At 51.6% G+C, this 19,769-nt stretch overlaps 1 protein-coding gene across 3 annotated transcripts in view; it reads left to right on the top strand.

The window, feature by feature from the left end:
- Nucleotides 1–19,769, top strand: part of CSGALNACT1 (chondroitin sulfate N-acetylgalactosaminyltransferase 1) — a 332,678-nt gene that overhangs the window by 310,191 nt on the left and 2,718 nt on the right. For all 3 annotated transcript variants that reach the window (XM_018042046.1, XM_018042047.1, XM_018042045.1), the window contains 3 exons: nt 10,475–10,653; nt 11,491–11,585; nt 18,725–18,806. In XM_018042046.1, the coding sequence (XP_017897535.1) occupies nt 10,475–10,653; nt 11,491–11,585; nt 18,725–18,806 (356 nt within the window). The remainder of the gene's footprint in view (nt 1–10,474; nt 10,654–11,490; nt 11,586–18,724; nt 18,807–19,769) is intronic.

Below are 19,769 nucleotides of genomic sequence, written 5' to 3'. Positions count from 1 at the left end.
AAGCACTGGAGCCGAGACCCTGCCTGCAGCCGTGTGCCCGAGAGGGTTTCGTGGGTGCTGGCAGGAACCAGTCTTTGTTGCCGTGGTGTTGTCTGCATTTCATGCCCCTTTGAAGGGACTTGTTTGATGTGTATCTTCAGGAGCAATTTATTAGAATATCCCTAAAGAAAACTGGGGAGAAAGTTGTCTGAAATTTGAGCGTAATTGTTACCTTAATATTCTTCATAAACAAGGAGTTTCATTTTATCTATTTACTTTTTAGCATTTATTTGGCTGCGTCAGATCTTGCCACACATGGGCTCTTCATTGCGGCGTGCAGACTTCTGTCTAGTTTGGAGGTGGGGGCTTAGCTGCCCCGCGGCATGTGCGGGATCTTAGTTCTCTGACCAGGGATCAAGTCCCGTGTCCCCTGTGTTGGAAGGCAGATTCTTGATCGCTGGACCACCAGGGAAGTCCCAGCAAGGACTCTTTTAGATAAGAGTCTCATCTGCTAAAATGAAAAACACTACAAGGTGAATGCCTTTCTAGAAGATAGAGAGTCCTGGACACTGGGAAGTGCCTCACAAATGAAGGGAGCTTCTCAGGCCTGTGGCCATCTCACCCAGCATCTACCAGAGAAGGGACTAAGTGCGACTCTGCTTGGTGAACCACTTCTTTGCACAGATGTGATTGTTTAGGCGTTCCAAATTGTTCTTTGGGGGATTCAAGCATGGCATATAGATTGTAGTATCGTGATAGTGTTAAATTTCTTGAGTGTAAGTACATCACTATTTTGTTATAAAGGAAAGTATCTTGGTCCTTATTTTTGAAAGTGAAGTTGCCATGATGCCTGTAACCTCAAATGGTTCAGAGGAAGGAAGAAAATACAGCCAAATTTTAACACTTGATGAATCTGGGTGAATGGCATATAGGTACTTTAGTATGCTTACAACCTTCCTAATGGTTTAAATTTTTCCAAGTAAAAATTTAGAGAAGATATGCTATGAAAAAAATTAAATGAAATTCAGTTCATACAATGGAATATAATGCAACAGTTTTTTTTTTTTAAAGGCTGTATCAGTGAAATGGTGGAATAAAGACCTTACAAAATTCTCCTCTATAAAAGTAATGAGAAAATTCGTAAAAATCGTCAGAATCAACTTTTATAAGACTATGGAAATTAAAGCTTGGAACAGACTAGCAAGTGCTTCTCTAAATCACTGAATCTCGGTGTGAACAGGGAGCTTTGGGAACTTTTAACTTGCCCCTTTTCCACCCCTCCCCCCGCCTTCAGCTCGTCAATAACCTTGACGGCCAGCAGCCCATAGGAGTCACAGCTTGGCAGCCACTGGGAGCCAGTATATGGCTGGAGCTCCTTGAGAGCATTATTCTCAGAGAATCGTCATTAGTTGACCTGCCTGGGGATTTCCTTGGGAGATCCTCCTCACAAGCTTGTCTTCATTTGACCCGACTCAGAGCCCTCACAGTGGAACCTTTTATCCAGAGATGTTTGTCAGAAAACAGTTATAGGAAGTCTTTAACATTGCGGCTTCCTGAAGTGGTAGAAAAGAGCGGGGGGCAAACAGCAGACTAACCAAAAAGCTCAGGAGGTGAGTCTGAGCAGTGCGACCTCCAAAGGGGCTGGGAAAGCTCCAGCACCTTCCTGGGGATCCAGAGGCTGTGCTCATACCTAGGAAACACCTGAGCAGGCCCTTACTTTGACCCCTGACTGACCTTGAGACTCTTCAGGAAGTAATGGCTTGGGTAAGTTGTCCCCTGCTTGGCTGTTGTGTGTTGATGGCATGCCCCGCCATGTTCATAAAGTCCCCACCATTCGCAGAGTCCCCTGGCAAAGACTGGGAGACTTGTTGGTTTCAGGCATTAAAGGAAACCCTTGACTAATTACTAGCTTACCACTAAGGGGTCACACACAAGAGTACAGTTTACAAAACTAGTTCAGGAAAGTCACTAAACAAACAACAACAGCAAATGGCAATGATGCCTGTGACGGGTGGAGAGCCTCATTTCCAGGGCTGCCATATTACATTATTGAAATGTTTCGCTTTACACACAAAAAATATGAGGCATGCAGAGAAATAAGAAAGTATGGCTCATGTGCAGGGAACGAAATCTGTCGTTAGAAATTGTTCCTGAGGAAGCCCAGGCTAAGCCCAGGTGTCATCCTTAATAGCCAAAGACACGAAGTCAGCTGTATTAAATATGTTCAAGGAATGAAAAGAAACCATGTTTAAAGAAGTAAGGAAAAATACGAGAGCCTTGTCTCACCAAATAAAGCGAGATCAGTTAAAACAAGAACCAAATAGAAAGTCTTGAGTTGAAAAGTACAATATTTAAAATAAAAACTTCACTCTGGGGCCTCAAGATCCAGTCTGAACAGGCAGAAGAAAGAATCAGTGAACTTTAGTCAGTTGATATGGTACAGTTTGAGAAACAAAAATACAACAGAATAAAGTAACTGAGTAAACCTCAGAGACCTGTAGGATGCCATCAGGCATGCCAGCATAGACATACTGGGAGATATCCGATCCAGAAAGAGGAGAGACGTAGAGGCAGGAAGAAATATCTGAAGAAATAATGGCCCCAGACTCCCTGTATTTGATGAAAACATTAAACTACACATCCAAGAGGCTCAAAAACTCCAAATAGGAAAACTCTAAGAAATGCAACAAATAGTTGAAAGACAAAGAGTAAAAGAATCTGTGTTACTGAGTCCAAGCTTGTATAGCCCACCACATTGTAGGCCAGTAAATTGAGAGATGCTGTGTTGGGGCAAGGAATAGTGGCTTTATTTTCAAAGCCAGTGGGTGATGGACTAATGTCCCAAAGAACCATCTTCCTCCAGTTAGAATTCAAGTTCCTTTTTTACTGAAAGGGGAGGGGGTGTGGTTGGTTGTTGCAAAACCTCTTGGTGTTGGAATCCTTTGTTCTTGCAGCTGTTCAGGTAGGCCAGGTCAGAAACTTCCAACAAGACAAGTTGGTTCTTATTTAACCAACTGATTCTTTCTTCTGCCTGTTCAGACTGGATCTTGAGGCCCCAGAGTGAAGTTTTTATTTTAAATATTGTACTTTTCGACTCAAGACTTTCTATTTGGTTCTTACTTTAACTCATCCCCTGTTCTGCAACTTTTTAATCTCTATATGAATGGAGAAATGTTGTACCTTTAAAGGTCAAGACCTTGAGAATAGTCTTCTTGTATATTTCAGGTTATAGGCAACATTTTTAACTTGTAGCAAAAGCAGTAGAATACCAAGTTTAAAGTAAAAGAAGCAGATCCAATATGGAGTTAGATTTGTTCTCTGTTTACATAAGCAGCAGCAGCGAAGCAACTCAACAGGTCCAAGGAATCCTTTATAAGACAGAAAGTGGGATGGCATATTCAAAGTGCTGAAAGTAAAGTTCTATCAGTCAAGAATTCTATATTCAGCAAAACCATCCATCAAAAATAAAGGAGAAATTAAGACATCTCAGTTGAACAGGAACTGAGAGAGTTTGTCCCTGGTAAATAAGAAATAATGAAAGGAGTATTTGTGGCTGATGGGAGAAGACACTAGACATAAACTCAAATCCATACAAAGAAATACCGAGTGCCAGAAAAGTAACTATGTAGGGAAATAGAAGACACAGTAAAAACGTATTTTTTGTGTGTAGCTTTTTTCCTATCTCATTTAATAGATAACTGCATAAAGCAGTAATAATACATCTGTACTGTTAATGGCACAACTGATTTTTATGTTAATTTGTTTCCCACAATGTTACTAAACTCATTTATTAGTTCTTAATGGGTTTTTGGTGAAGTCATTAGGGTCTTCCATATATAGTATCATGTCATCTGCAAATAGTGAGTTTCATTTCTTTCTTTCCAAGATGGATGTATTTTATTTCATTTTCTTGCTTAATTACTTTGCTAGGACTTCCAATACTGTGCTGTATAAAAGTGGCAAGAATGGACCTCTTGTCTTGTTCCTGACCTTTGAGGAAAGGCTGTTACATTTTTACTGTTGATTATGATGTTAGTGGGCTGTCCTGGTGACTCAGAGGGTAAAGAATCTGCCTGCAGTGTGGGAGACCTGAGTTCGATCTCTGGTTTGGGAAGATCCCCTGGAGAAAGGAGTGGCTACCCATTCCAGTATTCTTGGCAGGAGAACTCTATGGACAGAGGAGCTATAGTCCATGAGGTCCAAAGAGTCGGATGCGACTGAGTGACTTTGAGAGAGAACGATGATGCTAGCTGTGGACTTATAGAATGTGGCCTTTATTATGTTTAGGTACATTCTTTCTATTCCTAATTTGTTGAGCGTTTCTATCATAAAAGGGTGTTTGAATTTTTTCTGCATCTATTGAAGTGATAATAAAATTTTTATTTTTCATTCTGTTAATGTGGAGTATCACATTTTATTAATTTGCAGATGTTGAACTGTCCTTGCATCTTAGGGATAGATCTCTCTTGATCATGGTGTGTGATCCTTTTAATGAACTTGTGAATTCAATTTGCTAGTATTTTGTTGAAAATTTTGCATTATGTTCAGGGATGTTGGCTTGTAACTTTCCTTTCTTGTTGTGTTTTTGTTTGACTTTGGTATCAGGGAAACTTGGCCTCATAACTTTGGCAATGTTCTCCCTTCAATATTTTGGAAGCATTTGAGAAGGATTCGCATTAATTCTTTAAATATTCAGTAGAATTCATCTGTAAAGTCAGCCACCCCTGGGTTTTTATTTGGGGAGATTTTTGACTACTGATTCAGTCTCCTTGTTCATTATTTGTCTGTTCAGATTTTCTATTACTTCATGATTCAGTCTTGATAAGATGTATGTTCCTAGGAACTAATCAATTTCTGTTATCTAATTTGTTGGTATGTAATTGTTCACAGTTGTCTCGTGATATTTAGTATTTCTGTGGTATCAGCTGTAATGTCCCCTTTTTGTTTATAATTTTGTTGATTTGAGTCATTTCTGTTATTTTTCAAGATAATAAGCTGAAGGTTTGTCAATTTTGTTTATCTTTTCAAAAGAAACTTGCTAAAGCAACTGCATAAGCAGGCTTGTATATAAGCTCAGAAACTAGAGAACTCTAAATTGTTTTAAATGCCTGCTATGGAAAACGAGCTAGGAATATGCTTAGCTTTAAATTATTTACTATATTCATATCCCTTTAGTACGTAGAAGTCATAAGCAATGTCAGTATTCAGGGATGTTAGATTTAAATTTTTAAGTTATACATTAAATATATATTTCTGTGTAAATTTTTAAATGTGCTTTTTTTTTTTTTAAATGAAGGGCTTTTGTGGGAAGTGTCACATTAAGATAATTTCCTTGCAGCGGTCAGAAGATATTGATATTAGAGTAGATCACATTAGACAGCAAGATCTTCTATCATTTTTAAGCCAGCAGTTCTAGGAAATGCAAGTCAATTAGAGAAATTAAGTCTCCGTTGAAACAGTAGCTTCCTCAGGTCATTTTAACCTCTGTCAGCGTGACTGTGCCTAACTTGGAGGAGACCCCATGCATCAGACTTATATTAAGAGAAAGGAATTGATGGAGAAGCTCAAGAATTTTGTCAGTCAATAATTACAGTTCAAGAAGAAAAGAGAAGAAATAATTATAAGTAATCCTGGGGCCATCTGGAACTGCAGACTTTGATTCATAACAAGAAATTACATAGTAAAAAATGTGATGCTGTGAAAAACCCCGTTTCTTACAAGGCAGTAACTCTTGTCGTTTCTGTGTTCAGTTGCTTAGCCGTGTCCGACTCCTCGCAATGCCAAGGACTCTAGCCTACCAGGCTTCCTCTTGTCCATAGAATTTTTCAGGCAAGAATACTGGAGTGGGTTGCCATGCTCTCCTCCAGGGGATCTTCCCGACCCAGGGATCAAACTTGCATCTCTTGCGTCTCCTGCACGGGCAGGCAGATTCTTTACCAGCAGCGCCACCTGAGAAGCCCTTGTTACTCTGGACATGCTGCTAGAGACTACATTTCTTTGTATGGATAAGTGAAATATTTCAAACCAAATTACATCTTATTTTCCTCAGTGCTCTTTTTTTTTCTTTTACTGACATATTTGTAATCTTCTGTAAAGCTTGGGTTTGTGCCTGAGAAAGAGTTGACTGGGGCGTCTTCCTGATTGGGGAGGGAGACCCACCCCAGAGGACGGGGTGGTGTCCTGGGGCAGCGCCTCCCACAGGCCCTGGGTCTGAGTCCATGGACTCATCTCCTGACTCATCCAGTGTTTACGGAGGTGCTCTGTGTCCCGTGGGCACTGTTTACTGCAAGCGCTGATAACCCCTGACGATAGAGGTAAGGACAGCCCCTGTCCTGCAGGGTTTAGAAGACAGGCCGGGGGGTCAAGTGCACAGGGCGCGAGAGAAGGCACTGGGTCCCGGAGGATGGAGGACGGACTGGCCCCGACGCCTGGGGGCCCAGAGAGGACACCTCATCCCACGGGAGGGTGGGAGGGGATGCCTCTCGACAGGGACCACGAGGATCGGGGGGGATCTTCTCTGGAGTCCGTGGAGGAAGTGGATCCCCGGGGAGGAGACCTCGGAGCTGACGCAGGAGGTCCCTGCGTGTCCACACCATCCATGCCTGTCCTCTGGCAGAGAGGGTGGGGATGGACAGAGCTCAGCACGGCCCCCGGCCTGTGCGCCTCTGCATCTGGACTGCGGCCTGTGGTCATGCTGTGCATGTCCCCACACCCACAGCCCACTGCAGCAAGTCAGTGTTCCGTATTGAATGCGCCCTTGCTTTTGCACAGCCTCTTTGTACACGGTCCCCGCGCCACCAGCAGGAGCTGGTGCCCACTCCAGTATTCTTGGGCTTCCCTGGTGGCTCAGCAGTAAAGAATCCACCTGCAGTGTGGGAGACCTGGGTTCGATCCCTGGGTGGGGAAGACCCCCTGGAGAAGGGAACGGCTGCCCGCTCCAGTGTTCTGGTCTGGAGAATTCCATGGACGGTAGAGTCCATGGGGTTGCCAAGAGTCGGACACGACTGAGCGACTTTTTCACTTTCACTTCAGACCAGGGTTTGGGGAACCAGGGGACGGAACAGATGAGACTGACCTCTGTGTGGGGCACATGTGCCCCCCGGCCCCCGGCACCCCAGACCTGCAGCTCTTGCTCAGTCATCTCCCTGCCGCTCGCTCAGCCCCCAGGCTGCTCGCCTTCCCCGCTGTCAGTTCAGAAAGAAGGTGAAAGTGCTAGTCGCTCAGTCGTGTCCGACTCTTTGTGACCCCACGGACTAAGGCTACGAGGCTCCTTCGTCCGTGGGATTTTCCAGGCAAGAGTACTGAAGTGCGTTGCCACTGCCTTCTCTAGGAGATCTTCCCGACCCAGGGATTGAACCTGGGTCTCCCGCATTGTAGGCAGATGCTTTACCGTCTGAGCCACCAGGGACGTCCATATATACATAATTTATTTATTTTTGGCTGCGTTGGGTCTTCCGTGCTGTGAGGCCTTGTCTCCAGCTGTGGCGAGCGGGGCTACTCTTCGCTGCGTTGCTCGGGCTTCTCACGGCGGTGCCCTCTCTCACGGCAGTGCCCTCTCTCGTTGGGGTGCCTTCTCTCTCGGCAGTGTCCTCTCTCGCCGCGGGGCCTCCTCTCACGGCAGGGTCTCCTCTCTTGCAGGGCACAGGCTCAGTAGTCGTGGCGCATGGCCTTAGCTTCTCTGTGGCATGTGGGACCCTCCTGGATGAGGGCTTGAACGCGAGTCTCCCGCGTTGGCAGGCAGATTCTTTACCCCTGCGCCACCAGGGAAGCGCTGGTGGTTGAGTGTCTAACGCTGCCAGTATTATTTTGTCTATTCACCGTGACTCAACTTTGTGTGAATGTGTGACATTCCACACAGTAAGCAGCAAGTACGCTATCTGTGTGAATATTCGGAATGTCAGCACCGATAAACTGTAGGCTATTTGGGACGAAAATCCTGCGTGTCTTTTAACGCGATTCAGGGACCTGCCTTCCTCTACTCTTGGCAGAAGTTACTTGCTGTTGTTCAAATAGGAAGCATTTTTTCTATTTGAAACCTCTAATGACAGACTTTGGGAAGCCTCTGGGAGGAGGCACCTGAGTCATGGGTCAGATACATCTGAACTGGGATTTGACGCTTCAGCAGGGCAGCCCTGCCTGCCCTGGAAATCAGCTGACGGATGTCCCCGTGGGCTGGGCGGGCCCCACAGAGTGTGGACTGTGAGACTGTCGCGAGCAGAGATCTGCTGCAGCTCTGAGAGGAAGCCGGGCCCCCGGGCGGGGAACACAGCCTGGGAGGCTGGCTCAGACAACAGGTGGAGAGTCAGGCATCTCTTAAGGGTAGAACCGTCCTGGAAAGTGACCAGGTAGGGCAGGGGGAGGTAGGCTGCAGAAACCTCCAGCGGGGGGGGGGGGGGTGGGAGGATGGTGAAGGGCCACATGTCAGCTGGGCGTCTTCTCTGGGGACAAGGAGGCCGCGCCATTCCTTTTGGGAGAAGCCTTGGGACGCAACCTCAAGGCGCACCTCAGGAAATAGGATCCGGGGCCACCTGCCTGGGGAGAAGAGTCGAGACGGAGTTCCGAAAGAGGAGCGTCCCTCTCACGTAGAGCGGGTGCTGGGCTGACTCACCAGCAGTAGATCTGAGCTTGCAAAGGGCCCGAGCGCATCCATGAGGCTTGGCAGCAAGAAGTAGAGTGACTGCCCCGGGTAATGCGGGGCGGGGCTGGACTGGAGTCGTTTGTCTGTGGACACGTTTAGTCCCCAGCACCCGCCGAGCACCCAGTGGGGCTGGGCGGCTCCAGAGACGGCCCGGGGCTCCTGACTCGCCCTCCAGTGTTCCACCAGGCACCGGGCCTCCTGCCTTGTCTGGCCTCGGACTCAGACAGGGTTGGGCCCAGGTTTCCAGGATAAAACGCAGCCAAGCTCACGCCCAGGTCTAAAGGGAGGTGGCAGGTCAGGAAGGGGCAGCAGAACTAGCTCCGCTGATTCAACTGCGCGTGTAAAGCTCATGCCTCTGCATTCGTGTTGACCTTCACCCGAGACAGTCACAGACTTCAGACAGTGGGTATGGGTTGTTGCGGGGCCTTCCCTGGTGGCTCAGATGGTAAAGAATCGGCCTGCAATGTGGGAGACTCAGGTTCGATCCCTGGGTTGGGAAGACCCCCTGGAGAAGGGAATGGCAACCCACTCCAGTATTCTTGCCTGGAGAATCCCATGGACAGAGGAGCCTGGTGGGCTACAGTCCACGGGGTCGCAAGAGTCGGACACGATTTAGTGACTCAACCACCACCACACGGGTTTTTGAACCTCTTTTGAGGCATCGAGATTAGAGAGAACTTGGTGGGTGGGATAGGCTGGGTTGGGGGAGGGCTCAGAGCCAGGGGTGAGGAAGCCATCAGGCAGGAGAGGTGTGCACAGCCAGCAGGAGGGGGTGCTGGCTGGACACAAGCCCTGCACAGGCGGACTCGGGCGCTCCGTGGGAACAGAGTGGGTCTCTGGTTCTCTCTGGGAGAAGACAGCCCCTGTCCCACTCGGTACTGGATGAATTCCTGGAACGTTTGTTCAAGACATGCCCCATTTCAGAAGGTTCTGGGCAGGAACAGCCAAGTGAAGAAACACCTGGACTCCATTACCCAGCCCTGTGCTGGTAACAGACTGGCTGATGCTTACCCAGTGCTTTATGCTCTTGGCCATGCTTGCCTCACTGATAACTCTGAGCAATTAAGGAAGGTGTCGTTATTCCCATTTTGCAGATGAGGCAACCGAGGCTCCAGGAGATCGATGGGCTTGCTTAGATCACAGCCTTGATGCACAGGAGAGCCAGGCCCCAGGCGCCCCAACCTTCTGAATCCCGGCGTTGTGTCCTTGGCATGTTCAGCTGCTTCACCTGTGGGTGGGAAAGGGGGTCCAGGTGTGAGTGTCTGGGGATAGACCCAGACCATCCTGCTGGGCTCCTGGACTTCAGTGCTGATGAGGAACTGCTTGGTGGGGCCATTGCAGCGTGGCTGCATTTCCTTGGCCAATGGTTTCATTGGCTCCAGGGCCACGGGGTTGTCCCAGGTCCTGTTGCCTGGTCTTCACAGGCTCGTGTTCTCTCCCTCGCATTAGCCATGACAGTTGTTTTCAATATGGGAAGAAACAAGAAATAAATTGGTACTTATACTGGCTCAGACGGTAAAGAATCTTCCTGCAACGCAGGAGACCTGTGTTCCATCCCTGGGTTGCAAACATCCCCTGGAAAAGGGACAAGCTACCCACTCCAGTATTCTTGCCTGGAGAATTCCATGGACAGAGGAGCCTGGCGGGCTACAGTCCACAGGGTCTCAAGCAGTTGAACATGACTGAGCATCAAAACACATCAAAACTTCACTAGATATTTTCATGCCCTTAATCCCAGCACCCTCAGATGTCAGAGGACGTGTGGCGAGATGCCGTGGGCCTTGGCTGTGCATTTTCCAGGGAGTTCTGTCCTGCGAGCCTGGGCCCCTGAGTGACGTGTCTGGTCTCCCCTTTCAGAGCCGCCAACTTCAGGAACTTCACCTTCATCCAGCTGAGCGGGGAGTTCTCTCGGGGGAAGGGGCTGGACGTGGGCGCCCGCTCCTGGAAGGGCAGCAACGTGCTGCTCTTCTTCTGCGACGTGGACATCTACTTCACCTCCGAGTTCCTCAACACCTGCAGGCTGAACACGCAGCCAGGTGGGCTCCCCTCCCGGGCACCCTTCTTGGCACAGCTCGCTCTGACCACCAGCTCCCACGTCAGCCTTCAGCCCCCCGGTGACGGAGACAGGGGAGCCGTCTCACCGATTCCTCCTTTGGTATCGCGCTGGGGGCCTGTCGGCCACTGTAGCTCTGGGCTCTCAGTCCCAAAGGCGTGTTCATAACCCCTTTTCTGTTCTCTCCTGGGAGGTCAGCTTCAGGGGACAACCAGGAGCAAGTAGGGTGGGGAGGATATGGCCTGACACCACCGGGGCTGGGGGGGGGGCGTGCCCCCAGGGCAGGAGGGGCCCCGAGCAGAAAGAACCCACGACCCAAAAACTGTTCTCAAAGCCTGGAGCTCAGTGGCAAAGCCAACGCTCAACTGCTGGCCACTGGAATGGCTGTGTCGGTTGTTAAAAAACCTGAGATGCTTCTGTGTCAGTGGATAAAGAGCAGCCACCCTGGGCTCCCTCAGTCTGTTCCTGCTGCCTGAGGTCACCCTGGCCGACTGCCCTGAGAGCCAGTAGTTAAAGGGTTAAGATCTGGCAGGGCAGGGGGCACTGAGACCCTCGTTCACACCCATTCCCTCTGGTGGTGTCCCATGCTGGAGCCACTGGCCATCAGCCCTTGGAGCATCACCCCTGTCCTGGGAAGTCAGGAATCCAAGTCTGTCCATCTGGTCTACCTGCTGCAGTTCTAAGATCTGTCAGGGTCTAGTGAAGAGAAGCAGGGACGTGCATGCAGACGCCAGGGGTGTGTCCGAGGGGTGAATATAAATGATTAAGCCTAATAGCTTTATCTGTCCCTTTAAGTGAGTGTTTGTTTTCTGATTTGCAGGGAAGAAGGTGTTTTATCCCGTCCTTTTCAGTCAGTACAATCCTGGCATAATATACGGCCATCACGATGCAGTCCCCTCCTTGGAGCAGCAGCTGGTGAGTGCTCCCCTTGGGGCCTGGTGGGGGGTGCTCTGTTTCATGTCTGTTGTCCCCAGGGGCACCTGGCCACGAGTGGAGGTGAGTGGAAATCTGGGGGTTGCTTCCTTAAGTGATTTGTAAGTTTGGCAGATTTTCTGGCCTTTGCTCCAGCACCTCATCCATTAAAAAGTACTTGCAGTATTTAAAAGTGGGAAGTAAATAGGAGCAGTACCTTACAGAAAGGTAGTTTCATACCTTTATAGCTTTCTTCTGGCATTTTGGAAACCAGTATCGTTGTATTACGGACGAAGCACGTTTTCCCTTTATTATTGCAGAGCGCTACGAGGTAAGAAAGCTGAGATTCAGGCTCCGATTGGACAGGTAGAAGATGGAAGTTAGGAAGAGATGGCTGACCTCCCGGGGACACAGTGAGTTAGGGACGCGGGGCCAGGTCACTGCTCCCGCTTACCGTTCCATTAGGATCGGAAGTGTCACTGGCCAGGTGGCTTTCACAGGAGTGTGGGAGGGACTCTGTGCTGAGATCCTGGTGCACAGGTGAGGGGTAGACACAGCACCCAGGCGCTCCTTAAGCTGAGATGTCTCCGTTAGTCCTTTCAGCAGAGAAACCGCGTAGGTTTCAGGAAGATGGGTGAAGGCAGCAGAGGGTCCCTGTGCCCCCCAGGGTTGTTGTCACCTGGCTGCCATCGTCTGCAGGGACCAGGGTGCTTGTCTAAAGCCGATGCTGGCTTAGGCTGTGGGCGGGGGCCACTGCCTTGGAGGCCCCATCTCTTGTGGAGAGGTAAAGCCAAGCTCTGCCACCTCTCACGGTGGAGAACAGAAGCCTCCCTGTGACCCTGAGGAGTGCTGGAGTCCTCAGTGCTTTCCTACAGCGTGAAAGGAAGCTGATTTCATTGAACACATGTTCTAAGAAATTCTTCTGGAGGGCCGATTCTGTGCTGAAGCTTCCAGATGTAGGAAGACCTGTTGTCTCCCATACCCTCTCCCCCATCATCCCGGGTCCCCTTCCTGTTCTTCTCTGGCAGCTGATACATAATGACCTTTTCTGAAAAGTTCCAGCTTGGGCTACTCCAGGCTGGACAAGCGTGATTCTGCACCCCATCCCAGTTGGAGCCTGACCATCATCCTCTCTTCCCCCAGGGAAGTTTGAGTATCGCAGCTTCTTTGTCTGACTCTGCGTGCTGTGTGTATATGCAGGTGCTTCGCACATCAACACTGGAAGAGTTCTTCACTCCCCAAGAACCAATGTTTACCTTCTTAGGGGTGATAACCACCCCTGTTGAGACAGAGAAATTTCACATTTCCTTTCCATAGAGTTCTTAGCTTCTCATAGGGCTCAGTGGGAATCAAATTCCAGGTTTATTTTCTTTCAACCATTCAGAATAAAAGTTCCTCTGAGTTTAAACAAAGTACTGCTTTGCATTTGACAAATGGGCTTCATGGTTCAGCTTCAAATCAAGGCCTTACTTGCTTGCAGGGAATTCATTTCATTGAACAGGTTAAAAGTTTCATCCTTTTGTTGCCGTTCCTGTAGGGAAGCCAGAGGTTCTGGTCAAACCAGTTTCTCGGATCCTCAGAATGAGTGGTCAAGTCAGAAGCAGAACTCAGATTGCTGTGTCCACAGCTCTGAGGCCTCTGAGCTCTCCTGCAACCTTGAACACTCACCTCCAAGTCCACCTGAGACCTTCACTCTTTCTCCTAGACTCAGCCTGGGTCACACAGCCAGCTAGAGCTCAGGTCAATACCGGGATTCACTTACCTAGTGTGGTGGAAACAGTTTTGCTGGAGATCTAGGTGAGAACAGAAATAGAAGGGAAATGTCAGAGAACATCCAACCCCAGAAGTTAATTCGGTGGAAAGTGGACATGTGGGGGCAGAGAGGGGCTAAAATAAAAGGTCGTGATTGGAGGTGGGTGAATTAGGAAAGACTTCCTGCCAGGGGTTCATTTTGGCTCAGTCTTGAAACATCCAACACATACATATTAATAAAGTCTCGAGAGCCTCCGCTGGAACACATCAGTATCGAGGGGAAGGCAAAGCTCAGACGCAGAACTTGGCTGTGACAGGTGACGGCCACGTCCAGACAAGAGGCAGGCTTTGCCAGCAGCCCTGCCGATGTGACTTGGGTACCAGTTATCACTTCTGGCTGTTGCCTGTGACATTGGATGACATTTGATAACATTTGCCTGCAGACAAAGGCGAGAAACCAAATTTAAGGGGACTTCTTTTGTGTTCGGGTTACTTCTTTCTGTACATTTGAGTACAGTTAGTAATTAGCATTAAGTGAAATCATGGGATTTCGTACTGTTGTTTGACCTATTGAGTTTTAAACCTGAGATAAGCCTTGCTGATGCTTTAGTGTAGAAACAGCCTTCCAAGAAAGGAATAACCCTAATTTAAATAATTGCTAATTTCAGACATCCCCTTTCCTGGTTTGAGCCTTGTCAGTTCCTGCTGAGGCCCCCAGCAAGAAGTTGTCAGAAATCCTCTCTCCTTACGCTCCAGTCTCTCTGTCACCTTAGGCCAGAGATACGATTCCAAAACACAGATTAATTCTATTGAAAAAAAAGAAATCTTTGAGGACTTCGCTGATGTTCCAGTGGTTAAGATTCTGCGCTTCCAATGCAGGGGACACGGGTTCGATCCCTGGTCAGGGAACTAAAATCCCACAGGCCCTCTGGTGTGCTCCAAATGAAGTGTTCAAAGCCCCATCTGTGAAGGGAGAAGGAGCTGCCTGTCTTCCAGACGTCAATCCTCCCACGGGGCCTGGTTTGGGTGCCCTCTGATGTCTCAGAACAGAGCTGAGGAGAGATTTCCTTGCTGGTCCCAGCCACACCAGCACAGCCCTGACCCCTGATTCCTTTGGGGGTGAACTGCCGTCCACAATCTGACCCTCAGACTGATCACAGAGGAGTTGTCTGCAGACCCTGGCACCCGGGTGTGACCTGCTGCTCTGCCAGGCGGGCAGCCCTGCCCGGGGTCTCCCAAACTGCCCACCCCGCCCCCCTGCCCAGGGCCATCTCCTCTCCAGCACTGAGGCCACGATGCCTGGTGTGCAGGCGCAGCCTCAGCTCTCTCTGCTTAGACCCTTCTCTCTCCTTTCATCCAAAGAGGACTTTGCCACCGGCCCGAATTTCAGTTTAAACTTCTAAGAACTGATAACTCGGCCCGGGCCATCCTTTTCGTCTGTTTCTGCTTGTTCCACTAGCAGACTCTCCCTGAGAACCGAGAGTCCCATTAACACATGCTGTGTCCGTGGCCTTGGGGCAGCTGGCATTCTCTGCCCTGCATGGTCCGTGAGAAGGACTGTCCCGCTCACGTCACAGGGAGAACCTTGCAGCTCAGGGGCGGTGCCACTTGTTCAGAAGCCTCCATGCTGGGACGCAGGTCGGGGACTCCCTGACTGCAGCAGCGGAGGTGGGGGCGTGTTCTCGGTTCCCCGTGCTTCCAGGGGGCAGAGGGTCTGACTTTGAGTCACAACTCCCAGGACTGAGTCCTGATCCAGCACGAAATCCTTCAGAAGAGACTTCATGTTTTAATGCAGGTAAAAGGAGACTGGTGGAAAAGTGTGAGTTACTGCAAGTCTTGGAGCAGGTGGCAGTTGAGTCCATTTCTTAAACCCATTCTTTGAAAGCCCTGGCTTGCGAAATACCTTCCTTCTCAAGAAATGGTCTCCGTCACGGCCACGCTGGTGCTGATCGGGGCTCGGGCCTGACTGGCTGAGTGAGCGAGTCATTCTGTCTCCCAGCCCGAGGCCCGTGCACACATGGTGCAGCCTCGGGGCCCAGACCCCCAGGGGCCTGTGGCAGGGCAAGGGGCAGCCTGGCCCCGAGACCCACAGACCAGGGTGTCCGCTGCTCACTGCGTGATTCCTGGCCCAGGGCATGCCCTTCCCGGAAGGTGTTTACAGAGCATCCCAGGACGTCAGCGGAGCATCGCGCCAGGCCAGAGGCAGGCCTGCAGACCCCGGGCCTGTGGGGTTTCTGGTGACATGAGGCCGGCCAGATGCAGCAGCCTTGGTTCTGGGAGCCTGTCTGTGACGTAGCGGAAATATTCTGCCTGAGTATTTGTAGTTTGGTTTACCTTCTGACCCAGCATGCTTCCCGCGTGACTGAGGGGAGCCGCCTTCCTGCATCTGTGGGGAGAGGCTGATCTGTGCTTGGCGTTCAGTCCTGCTCAGAGGTCATCACTCCCGTCGCGTGACCACCATCCCGTGGGGTGTGGCTGGCACGGCAGTGCCTGCTGGGCTCGGGGCATGGAGACGGGGCTGGTGGAGGGGCAGGCGGCCTTGCGATGAGCAGGGCGCTGGAAACGGGTGCGATCCCGGCCAGGCAATGCTGCCCTTCCGGCATCACCGCCGTCTGCAGTCTCCTCCTCCTCTGATGCGGTGGACATCGCCCGTGTGTGTTGCTGTGCCCTGTCCGGGAGCCGGGGGCAGAGGTTCTAAGAAGTCGAGCCATCTGCTCGGAGCCTAGGAAGGCGGAAGCCTTTCTATCTGTGGGTCAAGATCTCACAGTTCTGGGAGTCTCCTTGGTGGGTGCCTAGGCCTTGGGCCGAGCTCCTTGTGGCTAAGCGTTTCCTACCCAAGCTGCGTCTGTCTCCGGTGGCCGGGTGCTCTCCTCCGGCAGAGGAGTGACTGAGGGCCGGCGCCTGTGCAAGGTGGTCCGGGGGCTGCAGGTCTAGCTGTGAAGGAGCCTGTGTTCACCAGTGGTGGTGGGTGGGTGCGCACGGCAGATAGTAACAGCCCATCAGCACGAGCGCTTCCGGGAGCCATGGTATTTCAGGGAAAACTAAACCGGCCGGCGGGAAGCGAGGTGGGAGCTGACGCTGGCGGGGAGTCAGGGTGACCGCTCTCAGCGGAGTCCCCATGGTGGGTGACCCTGGCCGGGTGGTGTCCGGTGGGTGTCCAGCCTTTGGAGGCCTATGAGCCTGGCACATTCACGGGGACCCAAGACAGGTGGTGCAGCCAGGAGCAGATCACCCGGGGTCTCTGTGGGTCTCGGAGGCTCCCCACGGGTTTTATTCTGATTGCCTGGGGTGGAGGGAGCTAACCCATTGCAGGGCTTGGATGGGGCCCGGCTGTGGTCTGACGCACACTTGAGGCCCCTCAGGCTCCAGCTGAAGGGCGTGGCCTCGGCCAGCGTGCCCGTCTGGCCCCCGACGGTACCTGCTGAGGGCACCACCAGGTCCGTCCCCACGAAGGGCTGAATGTCCACTCACTCTTCCCACACCGGCTTTCCGTGGCCTGTGGGCTTCAGAGCCCGCGTTGAGAAGTGTGTGGCTCATTCCCCGCCCACAGGTCACCTTCCTCTGTTGCACTATCCCCAGGCGAGGGCCATAGCTTGCCGGGCTCTGCGTCCAGTCAGCGGGTCCTGGCCGGCCGCCTCCGTAGTCCCTCTTTCTTCCCCGGCGCTGGGCCTTGTTTTTCCCACTTGGGGCTTTCTCTCAAATTCCAGGGAGACCTCTGCCACACATTTGAAGTTGGGGTGCTGGCGTGGCTCTCTCACTGCATATTTACCCAGGCCTTGTCCCCACTGCCAGACAGGACAGGAGCCACCAGCTGCGGGAGAAGCAGCGTCCCTGCCACCACTGGGAGCAGGAGCCATTTCTAAAAAGGGACGCAGTGGAGATTTTCCTAGGCTTTCCTGCCCTGTGAAATCTCTCCAGCTGACACTAATAAATTATTATTGTTGCTGGGGGCTTATCCTGCAGCAGGCCTTTGTTCTGGAGTCGAGCTGGAAGGACACAGGCCCCCTCCTGGCCCTTCTTCTCCTTGGTCTGGTTCATGCCAGGTGCCGATGACCTCTGTGTGTGTAGATTGCAGTGGAATAAGGTGGTCTCATTGGTTGCAGAGTAAAGGGAACGTTAGGTCCATCACCGCTTCTGCAGGCCATTTGTTGAGTGTAGTTTAGCCTGTGGAGTGGATAGAGTGGAGTTTCCCTGGTGGCTCAACAGTACAGAATCCGGCTGCAATGCAGGAGTCCCAGGACAAGCATGTTTGATCCTGGGCTTGGAAGATCCCCTGGAGGAGGGCATCACAACCCACTCCAGTATTCTAGAGAATCCCATGGACAGAGGAGCCCAGTGGGCTACAGTCCATGGGGTCACAAAGAGTTGGACAGAAGCAAGGACGCTCACACTCACGAATAGAGTAAGCCCTCAGGAATGTGGGCTCAGTAGGGAGTGAGTGTTTGGGTGCTGGGCTGGACGATCCCTCAGGGTGACTTGGCTCAACCTGCTAATTAAAGAAGAGGAAACAGAGGGACTGGGGGTCGGGGGAGGGCGCCTGCCTGAGGCAGACATGCTGGCCAATGGGCTCGTGGGTCAGGACGTGCCGTTTCCAGTTAGTGGGGACCCAGGCCCGGCATCCCAGGTGGAGACCGCAGGCGGGAGGGGTCCCTGCTGGGGGGCCTCCTTCCCTCCCAGCACCTACGTGAGCTTCCAGAACGAATCCGGGAAAGTAACCAGTACGGTCACAAATCTGTTTCCAGGCTTACTGCAGCCGTACATATATAAATAACAAAAAAACACCTTTGAAGTCTTGTTGCTCCAGCAAGTATGTTGGAAATGGACTTTTGAAGTGAGACATGCACAGGGCCAGGCCTGGCTTTTTACAGCTGCATCCTCACCCAGAGGGGACCCCCTCCCCCAGCTACTCAGACTGGGGGAGCAGATGGTACTAAAGCAGTCTGTGGATGAGTGGACAGAGCGTGTCCCCAGGACCTGGCCTCACTGCGTCCTTGTCCTGGGCCAGCACTGCTGACTCGGGCTTTCTTTTCATCCCCTGAGGGGCTCCTGTTCGCGCCCTTGGGCCAGGATGGCTGAGTTCCAGGTCCTTCTGTCTCCTCCTTTCAAACGTCCCCCCCAGTGCCGGGCTGGACACACAAACGGCTTTTCCATGGTGCTGCCCCAAACCGGCCCTCCCCACTGGTTTCTGAGTGTGTGTGTGTGTGTGTGTGCAAGCCTACACCTGGAAACAGCACCCCAGCTAGAGGTGCCAGAAGTCACCGGGCCTGTTGAGGACAGGGGGGTTGCTGTGCCCAGTCATCCGCGCCCCCGCCAGGGCGTGGCTGTGTCAGCGGCCCCCTCTCCGTGTCCACTCCGTCTCCCTCCGTCCAGTGATGGCGCTCTCCCTGCAGGTCATAAAGAAGGAGACTGGATTCTGGAGAGATTTCGGGTTCGGGATGACGTGCCAGTACCGGTCCGACTTCATCAACATAGGTGAGCCCAGAGCCCGTTCCCCAATGGAGACCGTGCAGGTCCCTAAGAAGGCCGCTCCCCGGGAGGTCGCTGCATAAACGTGGCTCCAAACCAAGTCGCCTTCTGCACAGACCGTCCTCCACGGGGAGGGGATCCCCTGGACGGAAGGGTTGGGAGGGTCCCAGTTTCTCTGTGCTGAGCCTGTGAAAATCCTAGACATCACTTCAGGTCCCCAGTGTGCAGTCACTGTCAACGTGCGCACAGGCACACGTACGTGCGCCGATGCCTACACGCATGTGCATGCATGCACACACACACGTCTAGAACCCAGAGGGGAAAGGCCCCCCGGTTGTAGATTGGAGGCCAAGTCTCAGAGAGGCAGAGGGACCTCACAGCTAGAGAGCCCCGGGGGTCTCCTGTCCCCTGGGAGACAGCACGTCACTCCCCGGGGCAGCACCCACTCTCCAGCCTCTAGAGGGAATGGCGTGGATTGTACACGACCAGGGGACGAGTGAACAGGCCAGAGCTATGATCTTGGGCCCAGGGCCTCGGGTGGTCCCCTGGAGGCCCGTCCTCATGTGGAGACCCCCACCTTTACGTCTCCTGGGGGTCACCAGTCTTGCTCTCTCTTCGCCACCTCCCCTCCCACCCAAGGCCTTGGGCTTCTCTTTGTAAGGTCAGTGAGTCAATCTGAGGAGTTCCAGGAAGTTTGGTAGACTGCAGGGACTATAGGACCCTCAAAAAAACCACCTAACTAAATAAAAGCCCAAGGGACTTCCTGGAGGTCTAGTGTTTAAGACGCCAAGCTTCCACTGCAGGGGGCACAGGTTCGATGCCAGGTCAGGGAACTAAGATCCTGCGTGCCGTGTGGCAGAGACAGAAAATAGAAAAACAAACAAACAATGACTTGAAGTTAAGTCCTGTAAGAAACAGTAGAACACACAAGTCCAGGGCCTCTGGCGAGTGTGCTCAGATTCCCAGCAG

Source organism: Capra hircus, chromosome 27 (assembly GCF_001704415.2).
Source record: "Capra hircus breed San Clemente chromosome 27, ASM170441v1, whole genome shotgun sequence".
NCBI lineage: Eukaryota > Metazoa > Chordata > Mammalia > Artiodactyla > Bovidae > Capra > Capra hircus.
Note: the sequence above shows the minus strand (reverse complement) of the source record. Positions and strands in the feature narration are given on the sequence as shown.